The sequence below is a fragment of the Xenopus laevis genome, chromosome 5S (genome assembly GCF_017654675.1).
Source record: "Xenopus laevis strain J_2021 chromosome 5S, Xenopus_laevis_v10.1, whole genome shotgun sequence".
Lineage (NCBI taxonomy): Eukaryota > Metazoa > Chordata > Amphibia > Anura > Pipidae > Xenopus > Xenopus laevis.
Genome location: NC_054380.1, coordinates 72916354 through 72943037, shown reverse-complemented (window position 1 = coordinate 72943037; position 26684 = coordinate 72916354). Strand labels below are relative to the sequence as shown.

Here is a 26684-nt window from a genome sequence, read left to right as displayed (position 1 = left end):
TAACAGCTGCAGCAGCCCTGTCTTTTATCATAGTGTTTTTAAGCCACAATGGGCTAAATCGCCAAAGATTAGTTTGAGGGGAGTTTACCACACATAGAGTAATAGCAAGTGGGGAGTGGTCAGAGACAGCACGGGGAAGATATTCTACCTTGACTATTTTGGATAAAAGGTCAGGGGTTACTAAGGCGAGGTCAATCTGTGAGAGTGAATGATGGGTAGTAGAGTGGCAGGAAAAGGCCTTTTGATTAGGATATTTCCACCTCCACACATCCGTTAAACCTAGTGCATTGACCCATGTCATCAATTTATCTCCAGGACGAAAGGGGGATTAATTTTATCCATCTGTGGGTCCATTAGGGTGTTAAAGTCACCCATATAACAAGTAGAAACTGTAGGGAGATCTGCCAGCTTTTTATCAATTATATTTAGGAGATTCATATTAAATGGGGGTGGGACGTACAAATTAACTATAATCAGGGGGAAATTGGCTATTGTGCAATGAATGATGACAAATCTACCATAGTAGTCAGTTTTAAGAGTAAGTAAATTAAATTGGAGAGACTTCTTTACCAAGATCGAGACCCCCCTAGCATATGTTGAGTAGGTAGAATGGTAAGCCTGACCAACCAAATGTCTCCTTAAGGCTAGTATTTTTTGGCCCGTCAGGTGAGTTTCTTGGAGTAGGAGTATGGAGGGAGGATGCCTTTTAAGGTAATTAAACATTTGTGGTCTCTTAAATTTATCATTTAATCCCCGGATGTTCCAGGAAGTTAGCGTAATGTCAGCCATGGATCAGCCAGATATAGGAAGTGGCGGAGGTATTTGGTAAGCTTAAATGAGGAATAAACGTAGGCATGTGAATTTTCCCTTGTGTCACTGTCATAGCAAGGGCCGTACAGTGTATCAATCAACAATGCATAAGATTTCGGCATAATGACATAATAAAACCAATAGACAAACAGAAAACCTAACACAACTCCCTTACCCTTGCCCTCTCTACCCGCCCTCCAAACCTGGGCAGGTCTTGTACCCTGAAACATATTCTGCAGAAGCAGGTTAAAGTGGGGGAACATGCAACCAAATTATCATAAATGTGTGCATTGTATCAACCATTATAATAGGAACTGTGCTGCCTGTTCATTAAACAGTATTAACTTAGGTAGTCCAAAAATAAATGCGGACGATCCCCTCAGCGTCCAAGAGTGGGCTCTCCATCAAGTTATTAGGACTCACAGATAGGAACCTGGGAGTACCGTTCTAGTAGAGTACTATAATATAGGTATCTGTGTTCCTCCGTGTTAGAGTCCCTTTGTATGCCTGTAAAGCCATAAAGTGTTGAGACGGGGCAGTTTAAGATAGTCCAGAAGGAATAAGAAGTAGGTGTTGTGAGAGTAAATTGTAAAGTTACCTTCCTTGTGACCACCGTGGATCGTGTATCGAGACCCGGGGGATCGTCCTCATATCTGCAACGATATTGTGACCTACTGAGGACTATTAGGAGGGGTTCTCCTCTCTCTAGGTGGGGGATGTCGTATCCCTTTGCGAGTCAGCCAATCCTCTGCCTCTGCTGGTGTATTGATAAAAAGCACTCGATCACCATCTTGGATTCGTAGCTGCGATGGGTATAGCATACTGTAGGGGATATTGGCATCTCTCAAACGCCTCTTTACCGCTACAAAGGTGGCTCTCTGCTTTTGGATTGCAGGGGAGAAATCAGGATATAGAGATACTGTTGCTCCATGTAGACAATAGGTCCTTTTACTCTAGCCGCTTTCAGCGCCGCATCTCTGTCCCTGTAATGTAGTAGCTTTAGAAGAAATGGTCGCGGTGGGGCACCCGGAGGGAGGGCTCTGGTAGGAACTCGATGCGCTCTCTCCACAGTAAAAAGCGGGGTGAAGGTATCTGCGCCCAAGGTATCCTGCAGCCATTTTTCAATGAAGGTTTCAGGATGCTGCCCTTCTATCCATTCAAGAAGGCCAATAATTCTGATATTGTTCCTGCGTAATCTGTTTTCAAGATCGTCAGTTTTATCCAATGCTTGTTTGAGCTGAGTTTTAATATCTCGAATGTCTTGCTGCATAGGTGGAATTAAGTCTTCCACATCAGATACTCTATTTTCCACTGCTGTTGTACGTTCGCGGATATTTTGCATATCTTGACGCAGCAGAGATAGATCAACTTTAATTGCCTCCAATTGCGCAGTTGAGGTGGTACGACTCTCCATTATAGCCCCAAGGAGCTCACTCATGGTTGGTTCTGGAGCTTCCTAAGACGGCTGTAGAGGAGGAGGGGATGGTGGCGGAGAGGGATCAGGTTCCCCCTCAGGAAGAGGTGGCTGAGGTTTTTTGAGAATGTTTCCCCATATGAAGAGCTGTAGGACAATACGGTTCCAGTATTTGTTCGTTGTAATTTGGTTTTCCAATAGCACATAGGCAGCAATGCTCTGCGTAAAGTATTGGTTGGCACACACTGCAGGTATATAGATCACATGTGTGTTATATACGCACTGTTATATACATTCAAAGGGTTAACAGAGAATTCCAGGGCTAGTGGGTTTTGCTTCCCACCTATGATTAGATTTGCTGCTGGATCTGTGTGTTGTGCAGGCAGTATGATTCCAGAAGTAGGTTTAATTGGTTATAATCTATAAGTATTCGCTCTCCTCACAAGCCAGGTAGTTATTGCCGGCAGTAAATGCAATACAGGGGTAGGAAATGCACCAGGCCTGTGGATCATCCCTTGAGTAGTGCCCAGCCTGCAGCAATACAGGGATTCTCTAGGTCTCCTTCCCTTGTAGCACTTTCAACTTTAGTGCTGGAGGAGGTGTGAGCAGCCTATATAGTCGTGGGTGTATGGAAGCTGCAGCTCAGATGGTAAGCAGCTGGTAGTAGGGGCGCTCCCGGGGACCATGCACATTTACCCCTGTTAGCCAGCAAAGTCCCTATACAAAGTCCCTATACATGCGGGGCCTGCCCGCAGTGCGGCGTTGCCCTGCTCGCAGTGCGGCGTTGCGCTGCTACTCGAGGCCGAGGCTTCCGTCTCTTCAGTAGGCCTCAAACGGAACTCGCCTATGCGGGCAGCCAGAGACCCGATTTCAGCTGCGGCGGGTCCGTCGGAGGCTCCGGAGGCAAGTCTCTGCTAGATTAGGGGTGGTGCGGGAAAGTATCAAGGGGTAACTGTCTCTTATGCACAGTTTACCCCGGGAGCGCCGTGACTCTGCGTCTTGTCAGATGCGTGGTTGGCCACGCCCCCCCCAAAAAGGCGAACTTTAACGAAAAAGCGGACTATTTATTTCTACTGCGCACGTGTTTGCCCTGGTAAATTTGAAGAGCAAAGAAGCAGGAAGAAGATCGCTTTGTGGTGCTCACTGGAAGAACCCCTGGGCCGGTGTAGCTTTCTGCTGATAAGAGCACTGGCACAGGAGTATCAGGTGAGTAAATACAATGACACCCCAAGTATAAATGGCTTTCCTTCTCCTTTAACTCATATTAAAAGTTAACGTTCTATAAAAGGCATCGAGTTGGAAAGTTTGATGGCCAACATTAGGAAAAGTCTAATTGCCAGCATATACTTTGTGTTTATAATATATAGCTTGGTGATACTCCGCTCCATGTTGCTGCTGCACTAAACCATAGAAAAGTTATTAAAGTTCTTCTTGAGGCTGGAGCTGATGAAACTCTCCTTAACAATGTAAGTGAAATATGGCTCTCATAACCCCAAGCAATAGGACATTCATATTGTGGCCCCTGTTTGTGGCTGAGTGCGTTGCACTGAAATAATCCTTATAATTCTTTTTACATCTCTTTAGGCTGGCCATATTGCTTTGGATACAGCACGACACCACAATAACTCAGATGTGGCTCTTCTACTCACCAAGGCACCGCAGGTAAAACAATTTGTCACTTTTCTTATGCCTTGTATCAGATACAGAATACTACTAGGTAGCATTCATTCACATATAGAGGATAGAAAGGTAGATAAAAGATTCATTTTAAAAAAAAGCCCAAATAATAATAAATGCTGCATGGTATCTTGAAAAATGTACACTAGCTTGGACTTTCTCTTTCTTATTTAGTTTGTTTTGGAGTGTTAAAGGAAAAATGCTGCATGGTATCTTGAAAAATGTACACTAGCTTGGACTTTCTCTTTCTTAATTTAGTTTGTTTTGGAGTGTTAAAGGAAAAATATATATATATTAATATATATATTAAATATTTGAATAGGTTTTGCGCTTTAGCCGTGGGAGAAGCCTTCGGAAGAAGAGAGAGAAACTGAAAGAAGAGCGAAGGGCACAGTCAGTACCAAGAGAAGAACTTGGAGAAAGTAAGGTATGAAGTAGGGATAAACGTGCAGAGTGTTGATATGTACCACATAAGATTTATTTGGGCCTCTTGCTAATAGCAAGAACTTTTCCTTCCTGGTGCTTTAACAATAACATATAGTTTTATATTATTTGTTTGTTGAGTTTGTCTATAGTAATACAGTAACTACTCATTATAAAGGATAACAGTTCTTGAGCAATTGTGCTTAATATTACTAGTGTAGCCAGCAATAATGTGCTAGTGAATAAACCTCTATACTTATTTATTCCGGATTCTTTCAGATCTTGCTTTGTGCAAATTGATTTGTGAATTGCTAATGTGGTGCCACAATTTAAAAAGGGACCCCTTTCTCAGTCTGAAAACTTTAGGCCTGTTAGTCTTCAGTGGTAGCAAAACTTTTGGAAAGGGTAATAAGGAATAAGATACTTGAATACGTTGAAATTGAGTTATATACTAAATGGTCATTTTTTGGAGGCCTCCTTAATTGAAAAGGATCTGGGTTTTTTTGGTGGATAACAAGCTGTGTAATTCCAGGCTGTGTCATTCTGTGGCTACTAAGACAAATGCAGTTCTGTTTTGCATAAAAAATGCCATAGACTCGTGGGATGAAAAAATTTTGTCCCTTTATAGATCTCTGTGAAAGTCTCACCTTGCGTATGCAGTGCAGTGAGGGCAGTGAAGTTGTGGAATGCCCTGCCAGGTGATGTTGTTCTGGCAGATTCTATTAATGTATTACAGATTGGCTTGGATGATTGCTTGAACAATCATTATATCCAAGGCTATTGTCATTATAAAGGGATTCTGACATCAGTTCAAAAAAAAGCATCAGTCAATAGTGCTGCTCCAGCAAAACTTAAAGAGATACTGACACCTGAAATTAAACTTTTTTTTACATCTATTATTATATTGGCTTTGCAAGCTACTTCTAACTTTGCCATAAAGTATTTGCATGATGCTTTTACATTACCCCCATGTTCCTGTATGAGGGGGCTGCCATATTTGTGCAGCAGGAGTCCGTTAGCATTAGAAACTGTAACTAACAGGCTGAGATGGGACAGTCAGGTTGGCAAAGTCAGAGAGTCAGAGAGTCAGGCTTAGGAACTTCAACTAACAATTATATACAAAAACAAACCTCTCAGCAAAAAATTATCAACATGACCTATAGGTAACATTTAATGTACATTCATATGCTAAAATTCATTTTTTAGTGTCAGTATCACTTTAATATTTCATTTTGAAACCTGACATGGAGCTAGACCTATTGTCAATTTCCCAGGAGCCCCCAGCCATGTGACTTGTGCTCTGATAAACGTCAGCCACTCTTTACTTCTGCACTGCAAGTTGGAGTGATATCACCTCTCTCCCTTTCCACCAGCAGCCTAACTGCTGGGGGAATAAGGTATACCAGATAACAACCAGATAATAGCTCCCTAACACTCCGTACGTCCATAGTACATATGAGAATAGCACTCATTTGTAAAAATCCAAGTCCTACTGTGACTCCTCCAGTTACATTGAGTAGGAGGAACACTAGCCTGCCTAAAAGCAATTCCATCTGGAAGTGCTGGATCTTTCTAAAAGCACAGGATCAGGGACCTGAGATGGCTGTCTACACACCAATATTACAAGTAATAAATATACTTCAGGTTCAGGAATAAATTGTATATGGTGAAAAAAAAAACTACACTAAAAAAATCATGACAGTATCCATTTAAGATTTACAGTTAGTATAGGTATTGGTATAGTTTATTGATATATTTTATATATGTTAGATATAGATGGTTCTGTATATGTATACAGTGTGTGTGTGCTCCATGGGGTTCATTTCAAGAGGTTACTTAATAGACTTTGGTCTTTTTTTCAAATAAAAGAAACCTGTCATTGATAATGATCAGGTAAGGCCAGGGTAGTGAAAACCTTGTGATTATATTACTTTTCCTTTAATATTCAATTAGGCTTAAGTGTGGGGCTAAACTACATAAGCTACACGTTACTGAAAAATACTTTGTGTGGTTGTGGTTCTTATGATACAAATCATATTGACTACAAGTGGCTCTGAATTTTACCCCATATGTAATAATATAAACTATGGGGGTTCTTTATCAAACTGCAAAAAACACGAAAAATTGGTGATTTATTTTTCATAAAATCTGATTTTTAAAAAATCGCAAATTTTTCAGAATTTATTAAACCCCAAGGATGGAAAAGTCAGAATGTGAAAATCCAGCATCTCAGACCTGTCGAGGTTGCATATAAGTCAGAGGGAGAAGTCCCAATGATTTTTTGATGTGCGCTGGGTTTCATGCAATACCCCAAAGTATTCTGAGTTTTAGGGTGAAAATAAGAAAAATCTTGAAAATCAAACAAAAATCCTAAAAAATCGTGGAAAAACTGTTGTTTTTTCCCCTCAAAGCTAATTTTCAAGAAAATGTAATAGTAAATAAGCGTAAAAAACCTGAGCTCATTTGATCGGAGTTTGTAGCAGAAAATATTGAGATCAATTTGGACTTTGATAAAAAAAAACCTTTGTATAGCCAGATTCAAGCAGCTCAGCATTTTTTTTGTGCAATTAATTGTAATTGTGTAATTAGTAAATGACTGTTTTTGGAGTAATCTTTATATTTTGCAATATTTTTTTTCATGAATTTAAATAAAACTAGAACAATCCCAACAACTGAAATAATTAAGGGATTAGGTCAGAGGTTGGAATGTTCTCTTTACTTAATATAACTGCAGTAGTAAAGTAGTTCAAGAGGCAAAGTAATAGTAAGAATAATGGACATTCTTTAATCCACAGATTACATTATGCATTACAGCTTTTGTGACCGAGTCGTACTGTAAATTACATTTTACTACAACTCACAGTTTTTTCAGACTTTAGAAAATATAGCTCTAAGAAACTCTCAAACTTGTATATGTATAAAATATATGTTGTAGGCAGGGCTGAGCGGCACTATTAACAAAATACCTTTTGAAAAAGAATAGCATGTTTTCCTATGACAGAATCTCTTTAATGTTCCATATGATTGTTTTATGGTTACCTCTACTGCACCAAACTGAGGGGTATGTATTGTTCTCTAAACAGGCCAGTAATTCAGCAGCTGATGATACGCACAGTAGTGAACATGCAGCTTTCAAGCAATGTGAGGGCAAAGAAGAGCATCAAACTTCTGCTGCAGGTTCCAAGCAAAAGAAAAGTAGAAAGCCTACTGCAAAAGAAAAGGTATTCTAGATCACTTCTGTTTTTTTATATGTTCTTGTTTACACAGTGATGCATGTGTGCTTGTAAAAGGTATGTGGATCACATGGTACATGGGTTCATTACATAGACCTGATATTTGATATAACCAATGAAGCACGTGTTTACCTAAAGAGTCAATATTTTTGGTATTTTTTCAGCCCTAACCAAGCTAGTGTAGGTTCTTTAATATGACATAGCTAGTAAAAACAAAAAACTGAAATATCAGTCTATGCAAACAGTAGAATGAACTATTGTCTTCTAAACCATTGTCTTCTAAAGATTCATGACAATGAAGCACTAGCATCAGGAAAATCTGGTGATAAAGATTGCTTGTTTACGTGTACCCACAACTATTCATGTAACCAATTTACAAAGCACTTAGGGGGTTATTTATCAAAATCCGAATTTGTCTCAATATTTTTGCTGCAAACTCTGATCAAATCCGCTCGGGTTTTTTACGTGTATTTATTATTACATTTTACTGAAAATTTTCTTTGCATGAAAAAATCTGATTTTCACGTTTTTTCAGATTTTTCTCTGATTTTCAAGATTTTTTCAGATTCTTCACCTGAAAACACAGATTTCTTATGCTTTTTGCCCACAAATTTTGGGTGTTGCACGAAACCCAGCGCACATCAAAAAATCATTGGGACTTCTCCCATTGACTTATATGCAACCTCAACAGGTCTGAGATGCCGGATTTTCAGATACAGACTTTTCCATCCTCTGGGTTCATGGGCGTCCACATGAACCCAGGGGCATGAGGGGCACTGGTCCCCCCTGGACTTGTACTTCATGCCTATCTTGCCCATGTGTATCTGTAATGGCACAGCCCGGGACCCTGTGGGAGAAGGCACTTACCCCGCCACACGATCAGCAGTGTCAGACTGGGAAACCAGGGGCCCACCCAAAAACCTTAGACCAGGGGTCCACTCTCAGTACTATTATTCTTCCTCTTCTCGCGCAACCGCTATTCTCCTAGTCTCTTTTCTTTACATCATATAATACTATCATCTATTATTCCATCTATTTAGTCTTTTTGTTCTCATAGAAATAAAGAATGACCATGAAATATGCCAAATGTTTAGCAGCATGAGGGCCCACTGACACCTGGGCCCACTGGGAGTTCTCCTGGTATCCCTGTGGGCCAGTCGACACTGACTCTAGGTAATTACACCTGGTGAAAACATTTTTATTATCATACCTCCTTTGTGTTGTCTGTGAAAATGTTATGTGCTGCTCAGACACCATATGACTTCAAGTATTTATATAACGTAAATGATACACTTTGTCCCAACTCACTGCAATGTTCATTCAATAACTGCTTAGAAATCCCACTATGCTGCACAATAAAAACCGCCTAGATAGTATCTCAAAAATGTATATATTTTTTTTAAAAGGTATTGTGTTTAGTTATAAACATGAAGTATAATGTGCAGCACTTTTGAGTAGTTAGGGGCCCCTGAAATGCTGCATTTTGTTGAAGAGAAATACCATAAAACTGTCATCTTGGGCATTCCTCTGGGCTTACCAGAAATCTGCTGTAATATGTAAGTGTATAGAATCCCTTTTGCTGTACTTATCTAGATGTGCCAGAAAGAATCCAAGTACAGGTATCTCATTCCAGTGCTCTGACATACACACAATAGGCTTAGCTTGTTCGAAAGTGTAGCCACATTAATAATAGATATCACTTGCAAACAGAGATCAGAGCTAATGTACTACTCCATGTTCTGAAATAAATACTAGGGAAGCACAGAATCCACTATTTGGGATTCGGCCGAATACCCGAATCCTTGGTGAAAGATTCGTCCGAATAACGAACTGAATCCAAATCCAAATTTGCATATGCAAATTAGGGGTAGGAAAGGAAAAAGTGGGAAAAAATCTTCTTTTGTGATGAAAAGTCACATGATTTCCCAACCCATCCCTAATTTACATATGCAAATTAGGATTCGGATTTGGTTCGGCCAGGCACAAGGATTCGGCTGAATTTGAATCTTGCTGAAAAAGGCTGAATTCTGTCTGAATCCTGGCTGAATCCCGAACCGAATCCTGGATTCGGTGAATACCTAATAAAAACCACAAGCAGTGCTGTTGGTTCCCTTTACTACTCGTAAAGATTTAATGATATTGAATATTTTAAGGTACTAACATTTAATTTCAGATAATTTGTTTCTCTCCTAGGGCTGTATTTAAGTCCGATGCCACCCTCGGCACCTGACCTAAACACGCCCCCTACACTGTGTGCATGACATCACTTCCGCCAACCAATTGCCTTCATGATCCCTTTATCTATAATACCCTCATTCATACTGTATGTCTAAACTGCTGGTCTTGCTGTCATTTAACCACCCACAGTCTCAGTATTATCCTGTTGCTTTATCAGCTTTTTACAGAGGGAATTGTGTAATGCACTTTTAGCTTGTATAACCTTTCTCCATACAGTACACCTAGCTATGTTCAACCCTGTGTTCATTCCAGGAGTCTGATTCTCAACATCTGTTTCATAAAACCTCTATAGATTATACCTTCTTACACTAATAAATGGGTGTGATAAAGGCTGGGCAGTGTCAAGTCTATATAAATATCCCACCTAATCCAGATGCAACTCAGTATAACTTGCCTTTGTTATCATCTACTGAAGAGGCTAAATTAGTAGATTCCTTCCTAATTCCAGGGAATTTTAGACAACTAAGGTAAAAGAGCATGAGATGATGATTCTAAAACAGGATTTGGTTGCAGATCTGCATGTAACTGGTTTTCTCTATAAATATTCAATTTCCATGGCTTCCTTAAACCAACACAGACCATCAGGGCCCTTCTAAACTGTGGGGCCGGCCCTTTTCCAAAGGCCCAAAGGGAAGAGTTGTCCAAAGGCCAGTTAGGGTGAGATTTGGGAAGGATGTGTATTGGCTCTCAGTATTACTTAGGTTCCTATAAGTCATTGTTAGGAACCAAGGAGAAACATAACCAATGCAACCATTTCCATCTCTATAAGATCTCTATAACTTCTCTCCCTCCCCCCTATATGTTATTCCTGCCAAATCCCTAGCCCAATACCCACAATAAAGATACACACAATGACTTTGTGGTTAATCTGTGTAATCCACAGCTTTATTAATAATTAGATAAACTGCGCTTTTTGATCGCAAGGAAGGCAAAAAACCTCTGAAAAGCGAATTTCCTTCACTAGAGGAAAAAATTCCTTCCTGACCCCTTAAAGGCGATCGGAATTGCTCCCACGATCAATGCGCCACGTTGAATCAAGGGAAGTGTAGGGGGGGGAATATGGTACGGTAAGGTACTGTGATGAAAGGATGAGAAAGAGAAGGGAATATGACAGCATAAACATGGGCACATTTAAGCCACATGATGAATGCTGCATTACTTTCCATTCCATTGGACCGGGCAGCCTGCAGACCTGAGGGATGGAATAAAAAGGAATGCAGGGTCTACCAAGTGGCTTAAAGGAGTTCCTGTGTATAACACCATATTTTGGATAACCCACTGGTGGAACTACGGTGGCTGAAAGCACCGCTGGTAAAAGTGCAGTGGATGAAAGGGGGGCATCACTGGTGGAATTGAGATGCCCCATACTTACTGCTGTTTCCTGAGGATGTGGTGCCTAGACTGAGGTGCATCGGTATTTGGTACCGAGGAAACTGCTGGTGGTGCTGGTATCATGTGCCGTTTGTGAGTTGTTCCGAGGACCATCTGTAAAACCAAACAAGATAACTCAGGCTATGTATTTTTTTACCTTAGCAAGTGATATCACTGTAAAATCCTTATACTGGTATGGGACCTGTTATCCAGAATGCTTGGGGCCTGGGGTTTTCTGGATAACGGATCTTTCTGTAATTTGGATCTTCATACCTCAAGTCTACTAGAAAATCATGTAAACATTAAACCCAATAGGATGGTTTTGCTTCCAATAACTATATCTTAGTTTGAATCAAGTACATGAAACTGTTTTATTATTACAGAGAAAAAGGAAATCATTTTTAAAAAATTGGATTAGTTGAAAAAAATGAAGTCTATGGGAGATGGACTTTCCGTAATTCAGAGCTTCTTGGATAATTGGTTTCCAGATAATGGATCCCACACCTGTAATATTTAGGAGTACATTAAGCACAAATCAGGTGATTAAGCAAAATTAAATGAATGACCAAGTGTGGGAAAGAAAAGGATGGATTATATACTGCACCTGAATATCGCTCATTGTTCTTAATCAGTATGGCCTTGTTGATCTTCTCTAGTTCTTTGTAGAGGTGTTTCAAGTAGGCCTTGATGTATCTGTAGTCCTGCCAGAACTCGTTCTTAAGGTGTAATTTCCACCATTTTGTAATCTTCACACAGTCCTTGGCCATCCACAGATCGTAGAGTGCAAACCTGATGTCAGTGGTGATCTTGTCCCTGATGCACTCGAGATAAGGGCCCGCGAGTGGATCCTCGAAATCCCTGATCTCAAAGATGTCCAGATCAGACGAGATCCACCGTGAGTGCTAGAAAAATGTAAGAAGCAAGAAAACATTGAGGTCAGGCACACACTATGCTAAACCGTGTCAAATTTCTGTTTCATCGTATTTACACAGAAGATATGCCATGTTTAGCATTGGGTTAGCCCCTCCTTTAACCCCTTGGATACCTTTCTCAGCAGTCAGAAAATAAAATGAGGAAATTAGCTGTGAGCACCTTTACCTTTTCATAGCGCCACTGGTAGTAAAGCCTGCTACTTGCACTCATGCCCATCTTTGATGTTCCTGTAATATAAAATAGAGATTTGGGAAGGTTAGAGTTAATGTAAAAATGTAAAAACAAATAAACACAATAAAGAGCAGAGGTAAAAACAGCAGCATATTTACACCTTATTTAATAAGAACCCTTTTCATTCAGAAACTATGGTTTTAATATGGTTCCAATTAGAAACAAATGCTTACTTATGTATATTTAATGCCCCTCCCCACCAGCTCCCCATGTCCCCATTTTAAGACAATACCATCCCGTTTTATTTGGTCCACAAATCAGCCCATTATTTCTGTCAGGGCCCTACTTTCCTCTGGATCAGCAGTTACACAAAAAGGTAGAACTTGACCTGTGTCTTTTTTCAGCGTCATCTACTGTGTAATACATATTACAGATGGGAACAGGGCCCCAAAGAATATTTAAAAAAATAAATAAACATTGGCTCCAGGGCCCCCCTTACAAGTTAAAAAAAATTGGGGCCCCAAAAAATATTTAAAAAAAAACCATTGGTGGCAGGGACCTATAGAATATTAAAATAATACATTGGTGGCCAGGAGATTAAAAAAACAAATTGGTGTTCAGTAGAATTGAATTCATGGCTTCAGGACTTCAACTTTGCCTCCTTTCGTGACTTTGGGTCTTTCCGCTTCAGGAATTCAATTTAGTCTGTTTTCGTGACTTCATGTCTTTTTGGTGCTTCGGGACTTAGGCTGTTTTCGCAGCTTCAGGTCTTTTTGCCGCTTCGGGAGTTCGGCTTCGGCTGTTTTCGTGACTTCGGGTCCTTTGGCTGTTCGGCTTTTTGCCACTTCCACATTTCGGCTGTTCGGGACTTGAAAAATGGCCGCACGGCTCGGGCACTCTCAAGGGGGGCCGGCTCTTTCAAAAGTGCAGCACTGCTGGGCCCCCCCTTCATGCCCAGGCCCGGGACACTTGTTCCCCCATGATGGTGGCCCTGGATGGGAAAATGCAGGGCCCTTACCTTCCTCCAAATAACCCACTATGGGTTGGGCAAGTTGTTCTTCTGCTCCTGATGAAAGTTGATAGTCTTTAAAAAGACTTTTGTGTTTCTTCTTTATCTCCTTCTGCTCCTGGGAATCGATGAGAATCACTAGGAATCGCTTGTATTTCACTTTATGGGGAGAGAAAGAGAGAGAAGAGATTGTGAACTGAACCCTCTCTGTCATATATATCTGTATATACTGGATTTCCCTTAATAGCTCAATACTGCGCTACTGAATATGGTTGTGCCTTATAAATAACCAGTAACAACAATCAGCAGCAACTTTAATAGCATAAAGGAGCTGATTGGGAGAGACATAATTTATTGGTGCAATCAAGGGCCCTAGACACCCCCGCTAACCAAGGTTGGGTCCTGGTGACACAATGCATAAACTTATAGTTAAATGAACACTTGGAATCACCATCATTCATTTCTATGCCAATTGCTTTCACCAGGGCTCAATTAAATTGAATTTAGAAATGAACGGGAGTGATCATTTGGGAGTGAGCATGTGGTTGGCCATACACTGAACTGGAAATCACATGGGGACAAAACATCCCAAATCCCCCTCTGTGCCATTACTGTAAAGCTGTATGTTACTGGCAGGGTGTTATAGGTAGTGGGCCCACTGGGGCTTTTCATAACCAGTCAAGCTCTGATCAGTGCCTCTGCACCCATAACACAAGGCACCCTAATTCTAGGCATTTAACTATTATTCTGGTTTGTGCTACTTGTCTTTCTTCTCAGGGCCTCCCTTACCCATCATCTACTCTAATGCTGAGGCCACTAGGATGAGTGATGAGTGATGAGTGGGACAGTTGGCCAATGGCAGTTGGAAAATGGCAGTTGACATTAACAGCTAAATAGCAGCAGAGTAAATGGTCTAACACTTCAAAAGCTGTAATAAGTAACAAGAAATACCAAACACACTATATTCTATAATTACAAGTCAGCCACAGGGGGTGCTGGGAATTGTAGTTAAGGCACAGCTAGATAAGCACAGGTTTAGAGTCAGTGGGACAGCAAGTTCTCATGTTGTCTCACTTCTCTTAGCAATGGCACACAGTCAGATTTTGGGTACCCACAAGTTTTAGTAGTTTTAGTAGTTTGGGAAGGGGCAGGGCTGCCACCAGAAACCATTTTCAAGGCCCCATCATTGATTGTCCCCTTCCTTATAGTTGTACCCCTTTGTAACCCCTGATGGCTTATCACCAAAAAATGCCCCCCCCCCACTTTTCCAATGAGATGGAAAAGATGGAACTGGAAAGACAAACTGATATCTCCAATGGACAATTTCATGACAAGCACCTTCCCAGACAATTACAATAGCAGGCAATGGTGGGAATTTGGGAGCTTTGGCTCTAAACTAAAGTCCGGACTGGGATTTAAAAACGACCCTGGCATTTGAGACACACAGAGGCCTCACAGCCCCCCCAGCAGCCCAATAAATAGTGTCTGTCTATTACAGCACCCCTTTGGCATTTGCCAGAACCCACAGATTGCCAGTCCGGGCCTGGCTCTAGTCCCCAGAACTACTATAAATCATCTTTATGCCCCCCCCCCATGAAGTCTGCTCCACTTACCTCTGAATCCAGAAATGAAAAACCTGTCACTTGTGTCTGAGCCGTTAAGTCACCTTCCCTGGCAGCTTTCAGCCAATCAGTGCTGAGCTGGGAGTGATGTCATCCTTAAGTAAGGCATGATATACCAGTAATTGGCAGCCAATCACATCAGTCACACACATGTGCATTTATGAAAATACAACAAATAGACATCAAACATAAGCAGTCATAGAACCAGGGCCACCATCAGAACTCACTGGTCCCTGACTGGAGTCTCCCATGCCCAATGAATGAAGGTCCTGCTGAGATCTCCTCTCTTAGCTCATCAGCTACAACTCTGCTACTGGTTCTAGCTTTGAATGCTGGGAATTGTAGTTTAGCAGTGGCTAGAGAGATACAGTTATGTGATCACTGAGGCAGACAGTAGTATTCTGTTGGGAATATGTTTTTTCACTTTACTCTTTTGCAGCTCTTTATGTTTGAATTGGAATAGTTTTCTTGTTTTAAATGTTCTACCTCCCTAGCATCCAGGCAGAGGCTTAAATAGACATTGAAAGGCATAGTATCCCTTGAAGCTTGCAGCCTATTGCCACAGCCTATTGTCACTTGTCTATAGAGACTGAGACTAGAGCTGCACCCAACAAATATGCTTTAGTAGGGTGCAGCAGACCCAGCAAGGGCCTAAACATTCCCCCTATGCCGTGCACCCTAACCCCTCACCATTCCCCCCAGCTCCATCACCAGATTTCCAATGGAAATCCGTGGCAGAGGCTGGGGAATCTTTTTTCTTTTAAATTTAAAAAATAATCGGGTGCCTTAATATAAACACGCCCCTGTCATCTCCAAGAGATAACACGGCGGATATCACGCAGATATTTTGTATGTACAATACTGTAGCAGGTGCTGAGGAAGGCATCCACCTTCTAATTAAATCTGACAAGGACAGTGTTTGCATACAGTGCTTCCTTTAATGAGGACTGAGAGAAAAACAAATTGTTGCATAATATTTCCACACACACTCCCGCATACACACACTCCCTCTCTCTCACACACACACTTCATAATAGAGGATATTCTCTTGCCATATGTAAAAAAAATGGACCAAAAAATGGTGTAAAGTCAGTGAAATGTATCACGCATTAAATATTGGTGAGACCACACTCTAGAGGGAATAACATTCTACAAACCTCTGGCTAGTAATTTTGTTAAGAAAGTAGAAAATACTAAGGGGCCGATTCACTAACTTTGAGTGAAGGATTCGAAGTTAAAAAACTTTGAATTTCTAAGTTTTTTTTGGGCTACTTCAACCATAGAATGGGCTACTTCGACCTTCGACTACGACTTCGAATCAAAGGATTCGAACTAAAAATTGTTCGACTATTCGACCATTCGATAGTCGAAGTACTGTCTCTTTAAGAAAAAACTTCGACCCCCTAGTTCGCCATCTAAAAGCTACCAAAGTCAATGTTAGCCTATGGGGAAGGTCCCCATAGGCTTTCCTAAGTTTTTTTGGTCAAAGGATAATCCTTCGATCGTTGGATTAAAATCCTTCAAATCGTTCGATTTGAAGGATTTAATCGTTCGATCGAAGGATTATTCCTTCGATCAAACTGTTTGCGCTAAAAACCTTCGACTTCGATATTCGAAGTCGAAAGATTTTAATTCCCAGTCGAATATCGAGGGTTAATTGCACTTTAGTTGATTTACAAGTGAATTGATCACAATCTGTTGGCACTTTATCACCCTTATTGGTGTTTTAGTTAATTTTTAGTAATCCAACAATCAATTAATGTTAAATGAATTGTTTATGAGTTAGAAATTACAAAGCATACACAATATTTAAAAGAAAAATTAGTCCTAGTCCTAGTTTTATACTATTTAATGCTATTTAATTAAGGTCAAGCACCAGCACTTTGTGGGACTACTTAACAAAAAAAAAAGGGGGGAAAAAAGGGGGGAACCCATATATATAGAATCACAGGATTAAATGGTTTAACTGGAATTTAAATTATATAGTGATAACATATATTTACCTATATTTTCTTGTGTGTTTTTTCTGATCAAAAAGACGGGATACTTTCTTTCTTTTCTCCTATATATAAAAAAATTCAAATACTGACAGAAGTCAGATCCCCTCCTTTTAATCAATTTTATATATCTGAAGATAGATCATTCCTTTTTTATTGAAACAAGGAGTTTGTGTCAATAATAGAATGGCAATGCTATACATGTGCAACAGTTACTACTCTATATATTTATAGAAAAGCTGTTGTAAGGTTTGTGTGGAAACCAAAATGTGGGTACAAGTAATTTGTGTAATATGTTTTCTTCCTTGCACCCCCCTGTAAAATTTTCTGTGGACACCCATGTCTGGGTTTAATAAATTCAGGAAAATTTGTGATTTTTCAAATGTTCGATTTTATTAAAAAAAAAATCACAAATTTTTTATGATTTTTGCATTCAGAGTTTAGTAAATAACCCCCCAAGAGGTGTAAAAAACAGTGGAATAATTTGCCACACATTACCAGGTATCGCTATGTTACAAAGGTCTGAAGCAATGTAAAATAACAGCGGCAAATCTGGTGTCATGGCGTAAAATAAAACAAACCTTGATATATTCAACATGGATACCCACTGTTTTATTGTGAATATTGTTTTCCAGAGCATAATAAATCCCTTGGTTAACTCCAAGAAGGTTTTACTTTCCTTGCACTTGTAGGTTCTGTTGCTTAAACTTTGTGTGCACTTGAGGTCTTTTCATTAAAGGTGAAGGAAACCCTGTAGAAAAAAACCCTGTACCCCCACCCCACATAGCCCCCCTCCCTCCAGGCTAACTGCCCCCCTCCCCGGGGAAATGCCCCATAATTTATACTTACCCCTCGTTGCAGATTCTGGCAGCGGACTGTACGGCATCCATCTTCCAGGTCCTCGGTAAGCTGACTGGGAGATGGGCAATCTCCGTCAATTTCTGCGCATGCGCGGTTGTCGAAAAAAAGCAAATTGCTCCAATGGTGCATGCGCCGACATACTGATCTCCCACTCAGCTTACCGAGGACCCAGAAGATGAATGCCGTGAAGTCTGATGCCAGAATCTGCGACGAGGGGTAAGTATAAAGTAGGGGGCATTTCCCAGGGGGGGGCAGTTAGCCTGGGGGGAATGAGGGAGGGGGGTCTACGTGGGGTGAGGGGTACGGGTTTTTTTACTTCTCCTTTAAGGCAGGACTACCACACTGGTTTTTAGTACAACGTGTAAGGTGCATGTATAAGCGCCTTATCCAGAAACCCATTATCCAGAAAGCTCCGAATTACAAGATGGCCGTCTCCCATAGACTCAATTAAATTCAAAGAAGTAAACATTTTTTAAATGATTTACTTTTTCTCTGTAATAATAAAACAGTACCTTATACTTGCTCATAACTAAGATATAATTAATCCTTATTGGAGGCAAATCCAGCTGTTTTTTTTTTTTATTATTTATTATATTTAATGTTGAAATTATTTTTAGTGGATTTAAGGTACACAGGTACAAATTACTGAAAGATCCCTTATCCACGTTCCAAGCATTCTGGTTAACAGGTCCAGTACCTGTATGATTTATGGATGAATTACTTTATATATCGGTCACTTTCTTTTCAAATGTAAATTATTTACTTCCTAATAAACTTCTGTTTCCTCAGATTTCTGCTCTCTCAGACCCTACATCACCAGCAGATCAGCAGCCATTGTGTGGTGCCCAGCAGTCCTCTCATAATCATAAGCGAAGGAACAGACATAGAGGTCCCTCTCCTCCATTCCGTCCCCATGAAGCCAGAGCATACCAACTGTATACCTTATACAGAGGCAAAGATGGCAAAGTAATGCAGGTATCTGACCTTGTAACACAGTTAACAAATATTGTAACAAAAAACAAGATGCACTATTGGCCACTGGTGTTTATACTGGAGTATAAAGCTGCTTAGATAGGATATCCCGGTACAGTAAGGCCTATAACACGAGGAATTTTCAGCAAACTGAAAAAAATTACCCATGCCACCTTTAATATACAGTAGCATAAAGACAATTTCTGGAAGCACAATCCCATGAGGCCCATACAGCCCCCACCAGCCCACCAAATACTGACTTTCTATGGCACCATATAGCAACCCCTCTGCCATTTGCCAGAATGGATGGCAGGCTTAATGTCTGAATTCCATCCTATATGCCATATGTTTAAGGGTAATGGCACATGAAGAGATCTGTAGTGTTTGTCTGTAGTAAATTGCCCCAGGAATTCAGTGTGAATGGGAAAGTGGGTACTTTTCAACTGAATAAATGTATGGAGCAGCATGAACACCCCTGTGCTTTCTAGCAAAAGATATGTATTTACCATGCGTTGTCTCTTTGACCAGAATGTCCCAGAAAATAAGATATGGAACTGGAAATCATTAGGGGGGGGGGGGATCCACATATATATAACCCAAGGACCTGCACTCTCTTTGGTGAATAAAATGTAACTTTTATTCTCTCGCTTTGATCTGATGCTGCAACACCATATAGCAGTGTTTTCAAAAATAATTCCCTCCATTTTATTTATTTATTATTCCTCACATTATTGGCACTCACCAATCAAGTAATCTCAAGCTAAGTGCTACCCATAAATCAAATATCATTCCAATAAAAAGCACGCACAGCATACCATTTTATGGCATTAAATCACAAATGCGAGCTTCCTTCTGGTGTGTGTATGTGTATATACACACACACACACACACACACACACACACACACACACACACACACACACACACACACACACACACACACACACACACACACACACACACACACACACACACACACACACACACACACACACACACACACACACACACACACACACACACACACACACACATATATACACACACACACATATATATACACACACACACACACACATATACTGTGTGTGTATATGTATTTATATGGAGACCTTTTTTTTAATTTAGATATTGTAGTAGTTACAAAAATGTAAGAAAAAAACTCCAAAAAGGAGTTGGGCAATTCTAGTAACTGGTTGTGCTTTAATGCATGTAGGCCCCTATCAATGGCTGTCGGTGTGAGCCACTATTGAGTAAACTAGAGAATCAGTTGGAAGCCACCAAAGAAGAGATAAAAGCAGAGATTGCTACAGTGCAGGACCAAATGAATTCAAAACTGGGACAAATGGACAACAAAACCCAGCACCAGGTAATCTTGGCATCTCAAGGTCGACTATAGCATATTTTAGGATCTAGAATTAGCTCTTCCATATAGATGTAGGGTATTATCAGGTAATTTGGGGCACATAGTTTTTCCCACAAGTGTTTTTCCTCCATCAGAGAAAACTGCATGTGTGAAAGCGGCATTATACACATTTATTTTTTTTGTTTTTGTTCTACACATTTTATTTTAAGGTGTAACAAGCTGCCCATGACTTTACAAGTTTGTTTCTTGAGCAGTACTACTTTTAGTTCCTACACCAGGCATTAATTGTTAACTTTCTGCTGGTTTCTATAGCTGCGAGTTCTAGACAAACTTATGTTGGAGAGGATGTCGGCAGAGAGAGCAGAATGTGTCTGTCGCCTACAACAACATATGGATGTACAGAAAAATGAAGCCCAGAAACGACAGGTATAGAGAGATCCAGGATTTTGTCCATATAATTTGTCTACTTTTGACAAGTTTTCAGTCGTATAACTCACATGTTCAGACCCAAGTTTTAATCTTAATTCCCTCTACTATTTTCTGTAAATCATCTTCAGAGTATATGAAACACACAGATACAGTCATTTGTATCATTAAGTAGCATTTTGTGACACTAAGGGGTAGAATAGAACTCACCACAATAAAACTCACTCACTTTCTATTCATTCCTATGGGATTTTAAAAGCATATTTATCAAATGGTTGATAAATACAATTCTAGAAATCCCATAGGAATGAATAGAATATGGGTGAGTTTTTTTCTGTGGTGAGTTCTATTCTCACACTTTGATAAGTCTGCCCATTAATGTGCATTGGACAATAAAGGGCCGATTCACAAAGGGTCGAATATCGAGGGTTAATTAACCCTCGATATTCGACAGGGAATTAAAATCCTTCGACTTCGAATATTGAAGTCGAAGGATTTTAGCGAAAATAGTGCGATCGCACGATCTAAGGATTATTCCTTCGATCGAACGATAAAATCCTTCGAATTGAACGATTCGAAGGATTTAAATCCAACGATCGAAGGAATATCCTTCGATCAAAAAAACTTAGGAAAGCCTATGGGGACCTTCCCCATAGGCTAACATTGAGTTCGGTAGCTTTTAGATGGCGAACTAGGGGGTCGAAGTTTTTTCTTAAAGAGACAGTACTTCGCGTATCGAATAGTCGAATAATTGAACGATTTTTAGTTTGAATCCTACGATTCGAAGTCGTAGTCAAAGTTCGTAGTAGCCCATTCGATGGTCGAAGTAGCCCAAAAAACACTTAGAAATTCGAAGTTTTTTTACTTCGAATCCTTCACTCGAAGTTAGTGAATCAGCCCCTAACTATTCAAAGGTTCTGATTCTTCTAACCTTCAATAAAATATCATACAAGATAGAGATTTCAGTACCTACTGTTCTTTTAGTATTTCATGCACTTTGCACATCAGTTGCAAGAAGGTCATATGATACCTTGCAAAAAAGGGTTTAATATACAGTAATATACAATAACTAAAGTTAATGTCCCTTGTATCTGTAAACAACTGTAGAGGAATGCCAGAACTGTCCATGTCCCATTGTAATTTAGTAGCCATACTTCAGTTTTAATTTCATTAATATATTGGGCATGGGGTGTTAACTGTGATTCCCATTATCCCTCAGATTAGGGCTGCCACCTTTTAAAAAAAAAAAAAATTACCGGCCAGTGGTGGGGGCAGAAAATAAAGGGGTGGGAAGTGACGCAAAAAAGGGTCGGAGCCGATGAGGTGCCCCACAAAAGGGACGGAACCACGGGTGGTAGCATCACAAAAGGGGCGAGCCACCGCCCAAAGCCGTCGAAAATGTAAGTTTTCATCGGCGACAAGGGATTTTGTAAATGGTATTACAAATTACCGGCAGCTACATTGCAGGTAAATTTGTAATACCGGCCCCGGCCCTGGCAGGTGTTTTACCGGCTAGGCGGTAAAATACCGGCTGGGTGGCAACCCTACCTCAGATCTTACCCCTAAACTAGTGTTGTAGGAGAAAGAAGGATTGATTTGGGCCTTATCCAAATAGTCCTCTTGAATACTGTGTCCCTCCATATTTTACATACCAAACAATTCGGTGTATGAACTGTAACAAATGGCCTTTCTACATTATTCTTTCTTTCATACCACAGCTTTATGTAAAGTTTTGATCGATCGCTGAGCTGTTATCCTTATGCAGTTATGGTATTTCCTTTCTCTTTTAAAGGTATCTGTTGTAAATGAACTTAAAACTTGGTGCATACTAAAAATTCAGAATCTGGAGATGAGGTTTTCTGGTGAGTCCAAGACAGTGAAGGCTAAATCTATTCCTTCTACTTGTGAATCCACTGATCAGCCCAATTCAGAGAGTCCCAGCAGCACCAAGGAATGTTATAGTACAGAAACAATAACCCTTCCACAGTCTTCTGCACTGCATTCCTGTGTCACATTTCAGAGCAGCTTGCCTGATGAACCAGGAAGAACTGACACATTCCATTCAGAAGAAAGCAACAGAAAGCAGCAGTTGCCACCCCAGCAAGAGCTGAATCTCTGTCCATGTATGTAGGCTTATTTTATTTATAAAGTATTTATATGTATACAGTGCTTTGTAAATGGACATGGCTATGATGTTTTACATATTATTTGATTTTTGCAGTGAGCAAGAAATTATAGTCCCACAAAATGAGATTAGTACAATGCTATCAGCACTTCTGCTTTTGATTCCATCTGTGTGGATTTTAAAGGAACAGTTCAGTGTGAAAATAAAAACTGTGTAAATAAATAGGCTGTGCAAAATAAAAAATGTTTCTAATATAGTTATTTAGCCAAAAATATAATATATAAAGGCTGAAGTGAACAGATGTCTAATAAAACAGCCAGAGTCCAACTTCCTGCTTTTCAGCTCTATAATTCTGAGTTAGTCAGCGACTTGAAGGGGGGCCACATGGGACATAACTGTTCAGTGAGTTTGTAATTGATCCTCAGCATTCAGCTCCGATTCAAAAGCAACAGATATGACCCATGTGGCCGCCCCTCAAGTGTCTGATTGGTTACTGCCTGGTAGCCAGGGTAACCAGTCAGTGTAAACCAAGAGAACTGAAAAGCAGGAAGTAGTGATCTGACTGACATGTTATACATCAAATCACTCCAGCCTTTATACATTACATTTTTGGCTAACTAACTATATTAGAAACATTTTTTATTTTGCTCAGCCTATCTATTTACCCAATTTTTATTTTTACACTGAACAATTCCTTTAACAATGATACCTGGCAACATGCAGTCAGTCTTGTTTGTGGGCTATTTCTTTACCACTCTTTTATTCATTAATTTGCCAATGCAGTTGTACTGTTGACTAGTAGCTATAATGTTGCAGTGGTGGTTATTCCATGTGGTGTTGAACCAAATGATATAAGCTGCAACGGAGAACACTTGGTACTATTTAATATACTAGAACCTGTTACTTTGCAGACATGGCCAGAATGAACAATGATGGCAAGTAGAATAAACTAGGCATGCGGAATACAGAATTTGATTTTGGATTCTTCAAACATGCAGGGTGTGTGGCTTAAATGAATTGATGTGACTATAAACTCCAGACTGAACTGAACACAGCGATATCTTGTTATACATATATTTTTCTTTCTCTAAGTTGAATATGCAAATTACTACATGGATTTTGGTTTAGTATTTGGTCAAAACTTTTATGGAGGGTTCCATAGTTAGTCATAAGCAAAAATTATGACTTTGGAGCTCCTAGATTAAATAATTTTGTATTTATTTTTAACCATGACACTTTCTGTGAAGATGAGTTGTGAGGATTAGAGGTATTGTCAGTGTCACCATCAGATTTACCATTTTTAGAGTGAGACCCTGTACATGTATGACATTTAGGGCAATCTGTGTTATCAGCACATGTGCTAAAATTGGAACAATACCGAGATGATTAGAATGCATATTTGTGAAGCATTTCATATTTTCTAGTATTGTACATTGGAAAAGTGCTATGCCACAAAAATCTACGTAAAATCTTGTTTTTTATACTTTATAAATATGTTAAATAAATATCATTTATACAAATCTTTTTTGTTTAAATCGTTTTTTACATGCAGTTGGGACCATATTATTTCCGTTGCACTTTTTCTATTATCTAGGTTGTAGAAATATATATACTTTTGTGCATAACAAACTCCTCCCAAGAAGTAGATAATTGAAATTGTATATGTTAAAGAATTGCTTTTACTGGTAGTTATTATTTATTAATAGAGCATTGCAATACATTTTGGATAAGTTAATTCCTTAGTCAGAACTCCTTTATACACACAAATTAGGTGCAATTATCAAGAGTCAAGAGCTTTATATTTGTATTAGAGCTTACTACATAAGAACTCAACAGAAACGGAACTAGAGGGGGGCGGGCCCTGGCGCAGGATGCGCAGCCTGGCCCCCCGCCCCCCTCCGTAAACCCGGAACTGACCGTGATATGCGCGGCGCGTGGACTGCCAGGGGGCCCTGAGGGGTGCGGGCCCTGGCCGGCTCGCACCCCCTGTTCCCTCGTAGTTCCGCCCCTGGAACTCAACAACTTTCTATCCACTCCTATAGGATTTTTAGAGGTGTACTTATGAAATGTTGAATATGCTTATAAAAATCCCATAGGAATGAATAGAAATTGGGTGAGTTTTTAAACTTTAATTTTACACTTAGATAAACCTGCCTCATATAGTTTTTATTCATACAATCTGATGTTATTTTACCAGATCTTTATTTTTTCTTAGTTTTGGGTAATAATCTATCATATTTTGTGTCTTTTTAGCCCCAGACCAGATGCCAGCTGCCCCTCCAGCAGTGAGGCCTAAGGAAAAAGCAAGTGCCCACTCTGCCTTAAGAACACAGCAAGGCCAGAATTCATGTGATAATCTTAGTTCCAGGCCTCGACAAGCAAAAATTTCATCCATTTCCAAGACCTCAGCAAAACCTAATAAAACGGAAAAACAGTACATCAATCTCATGGACCAAGGGATTCAGACAAGTAAGTGTGCAAAAGTTGTTCATGGAAAGCAGAGAGGACAGATGTCTGAGCCCCAAAATCAACCACAGCATGCTCTCCCACAGATAAAGGAAAAGTCACAAGCATTGGAAATCACTCAATATTTCTTTGAGGCAGTTTCCACTCAAATGGAAAAATGGTATGAGAGAAAGATAGAAGAAGCCAAGTCTCAAGTGAATCTGAAAGCAGAGGAGGATAAAGCAGCCTTGCAGCAGCATATTGACAGTTTAGAGGAAGAACTAAGGAAACTGCGGACTAAACTTCAGAAAGAGAGCTAGCATCAACTGTTTACTGGATGTATTCTGATCATACATGAACTTTAGTAACCAAGTGTATTATACTAAAGCATTACCCCAGTTATTGTAAATAATTCCCTTTGGCTCTCTGCATACTGGCCATACCTCCACTTCTGTCATATAAACAATTGTGTTACGTGGTGTAACCGAATCAGCTGAAACAAAAGACACTTTGATTTAACAAGCATGCAATGCGCTGCTTGGGTTCAACTTTTGTGAAAAAATACTAACTGGTGATTCTAGAGCTACTAAATATAGTATAAATCAAGAGACACAGTAATGAATGAACGAGAGAACAATATGCAAAAATGAATCTATACAATCCTTCAGAATGTGTTTGCATGGAATCAGTTTAGAAACAATAGTATGCCTCTTGATGTTGATTGGACAACTGGGATAATTTGTTTTCTTTGTATTGTTGTTTGACTTTCAACAACTTTTTTCAAGTGCCATGGAATCATCTTGTTGCCTATTCTAGACATATAAGACAAGCATTTATAAAAAAGGAACATATGTAACCATATAGCTGCTTATTGTCAATGTCATTACTTATGCCACACATAAGCAAGTTGGTGTCCATCGGGTCTTTCTGACCTACAATTCTTACCACCCCATTGAGAAAAGGTTGTAATTGTAGCTGGAAACTTACGGATCCGTAGATCCAACGAGTACCAATTACAGGCTTATGTTCAACAGTGAATGCTATGTAGATAATTCCAGTGTGTGCTTTTGTTTCAGTATCTGATACATTCCTCATATTGACTGATATTTTTATTTTACTGGATATAAAAATATAGGCATGAATATTTGTGAATAAACATGCCAGGTCTGATTTGCTAACATAGGTGCTAATGTGCACAACTACACTTAGGGGCACATTAACTAAGGGTCTTTACTAAGGGTCGAATATCGTGGGTGAATTAACCCTCAATATTCGACCCTCGAAGTAAAATCCTTCGACTTCGAATATCGAAGTCAAAGGATTTACCGCAAATACTTTGATCGAACGATCGAAGGAAAAATCGTTAGATCGAACAATTAAATCCTTTGAATCGAACTATTTGAAGGATTTTAATCCATCGATCGAAGGATTTTCCTTTGATCAAAAAAAGCTTAGAAACCTTATGGGGAAGGTCCCCATAGGCTAACATTGAAGCTCGGTAGGTTTAAAGTCGCGAAGTAGGTAGTCAAAGTTTTTTTAAAGAGACAGTACTTCGACTATCGAATGGTCGAATAGTCAAACGATTTTTAGT

General features: G+C 39.8%; 1 protein-coding gene across 6 annotated transcripts in view; it reads left to right on the top strand.

Moving 5' to 3' along the window:
- Positions 1–26361, top strand: part of ankrd6.S (ankyrin repeat domain 6 S homeolog) — a 77087-nt gene extending 50726 nt beyond the window's left edge. For 4 of the 6 annotated variants that reach the window (XM_041564648.1, XM_041564649.1, XM_041564647.1 and 1 more), the window contains 9 exons: positions 3592–3690; positions 3809–3886; positions 4224–4328; positions 7408–7545; positions 18549–18734; positions 19948–20100; positions 20410–20523; positions 22316–22646; positions 24902–26361. In XM_041564648.1, the coding sequence (XP_041420582.1) occupies positions 3592–3690; positions 3809–3886; positions 4224–4328; positions 7408–7545; positions 18549–18734; positions 19948–20100; positions 20410–20523; positions 22316–22646; positions 24902–25413 (1716 nt within the window). In that variant the 3' untranslated portion in view covers positions 25414–26361. The remainder of the gene's footprint in view (positions 1–3591; positions 3691–3808; positions 3887–4223; positions 4329–7407; positions 7546–18548; positions 18735–19947; positions 20101–20409; positions 20524–22315; positions 22647–24901) is intronic. The other 2 variants (XM_041564650.1, XM_041564651.1) reach the window with 2 other exon arrangements.
- Positions 26362–26684: the final 323 nt, after the last annotated feature.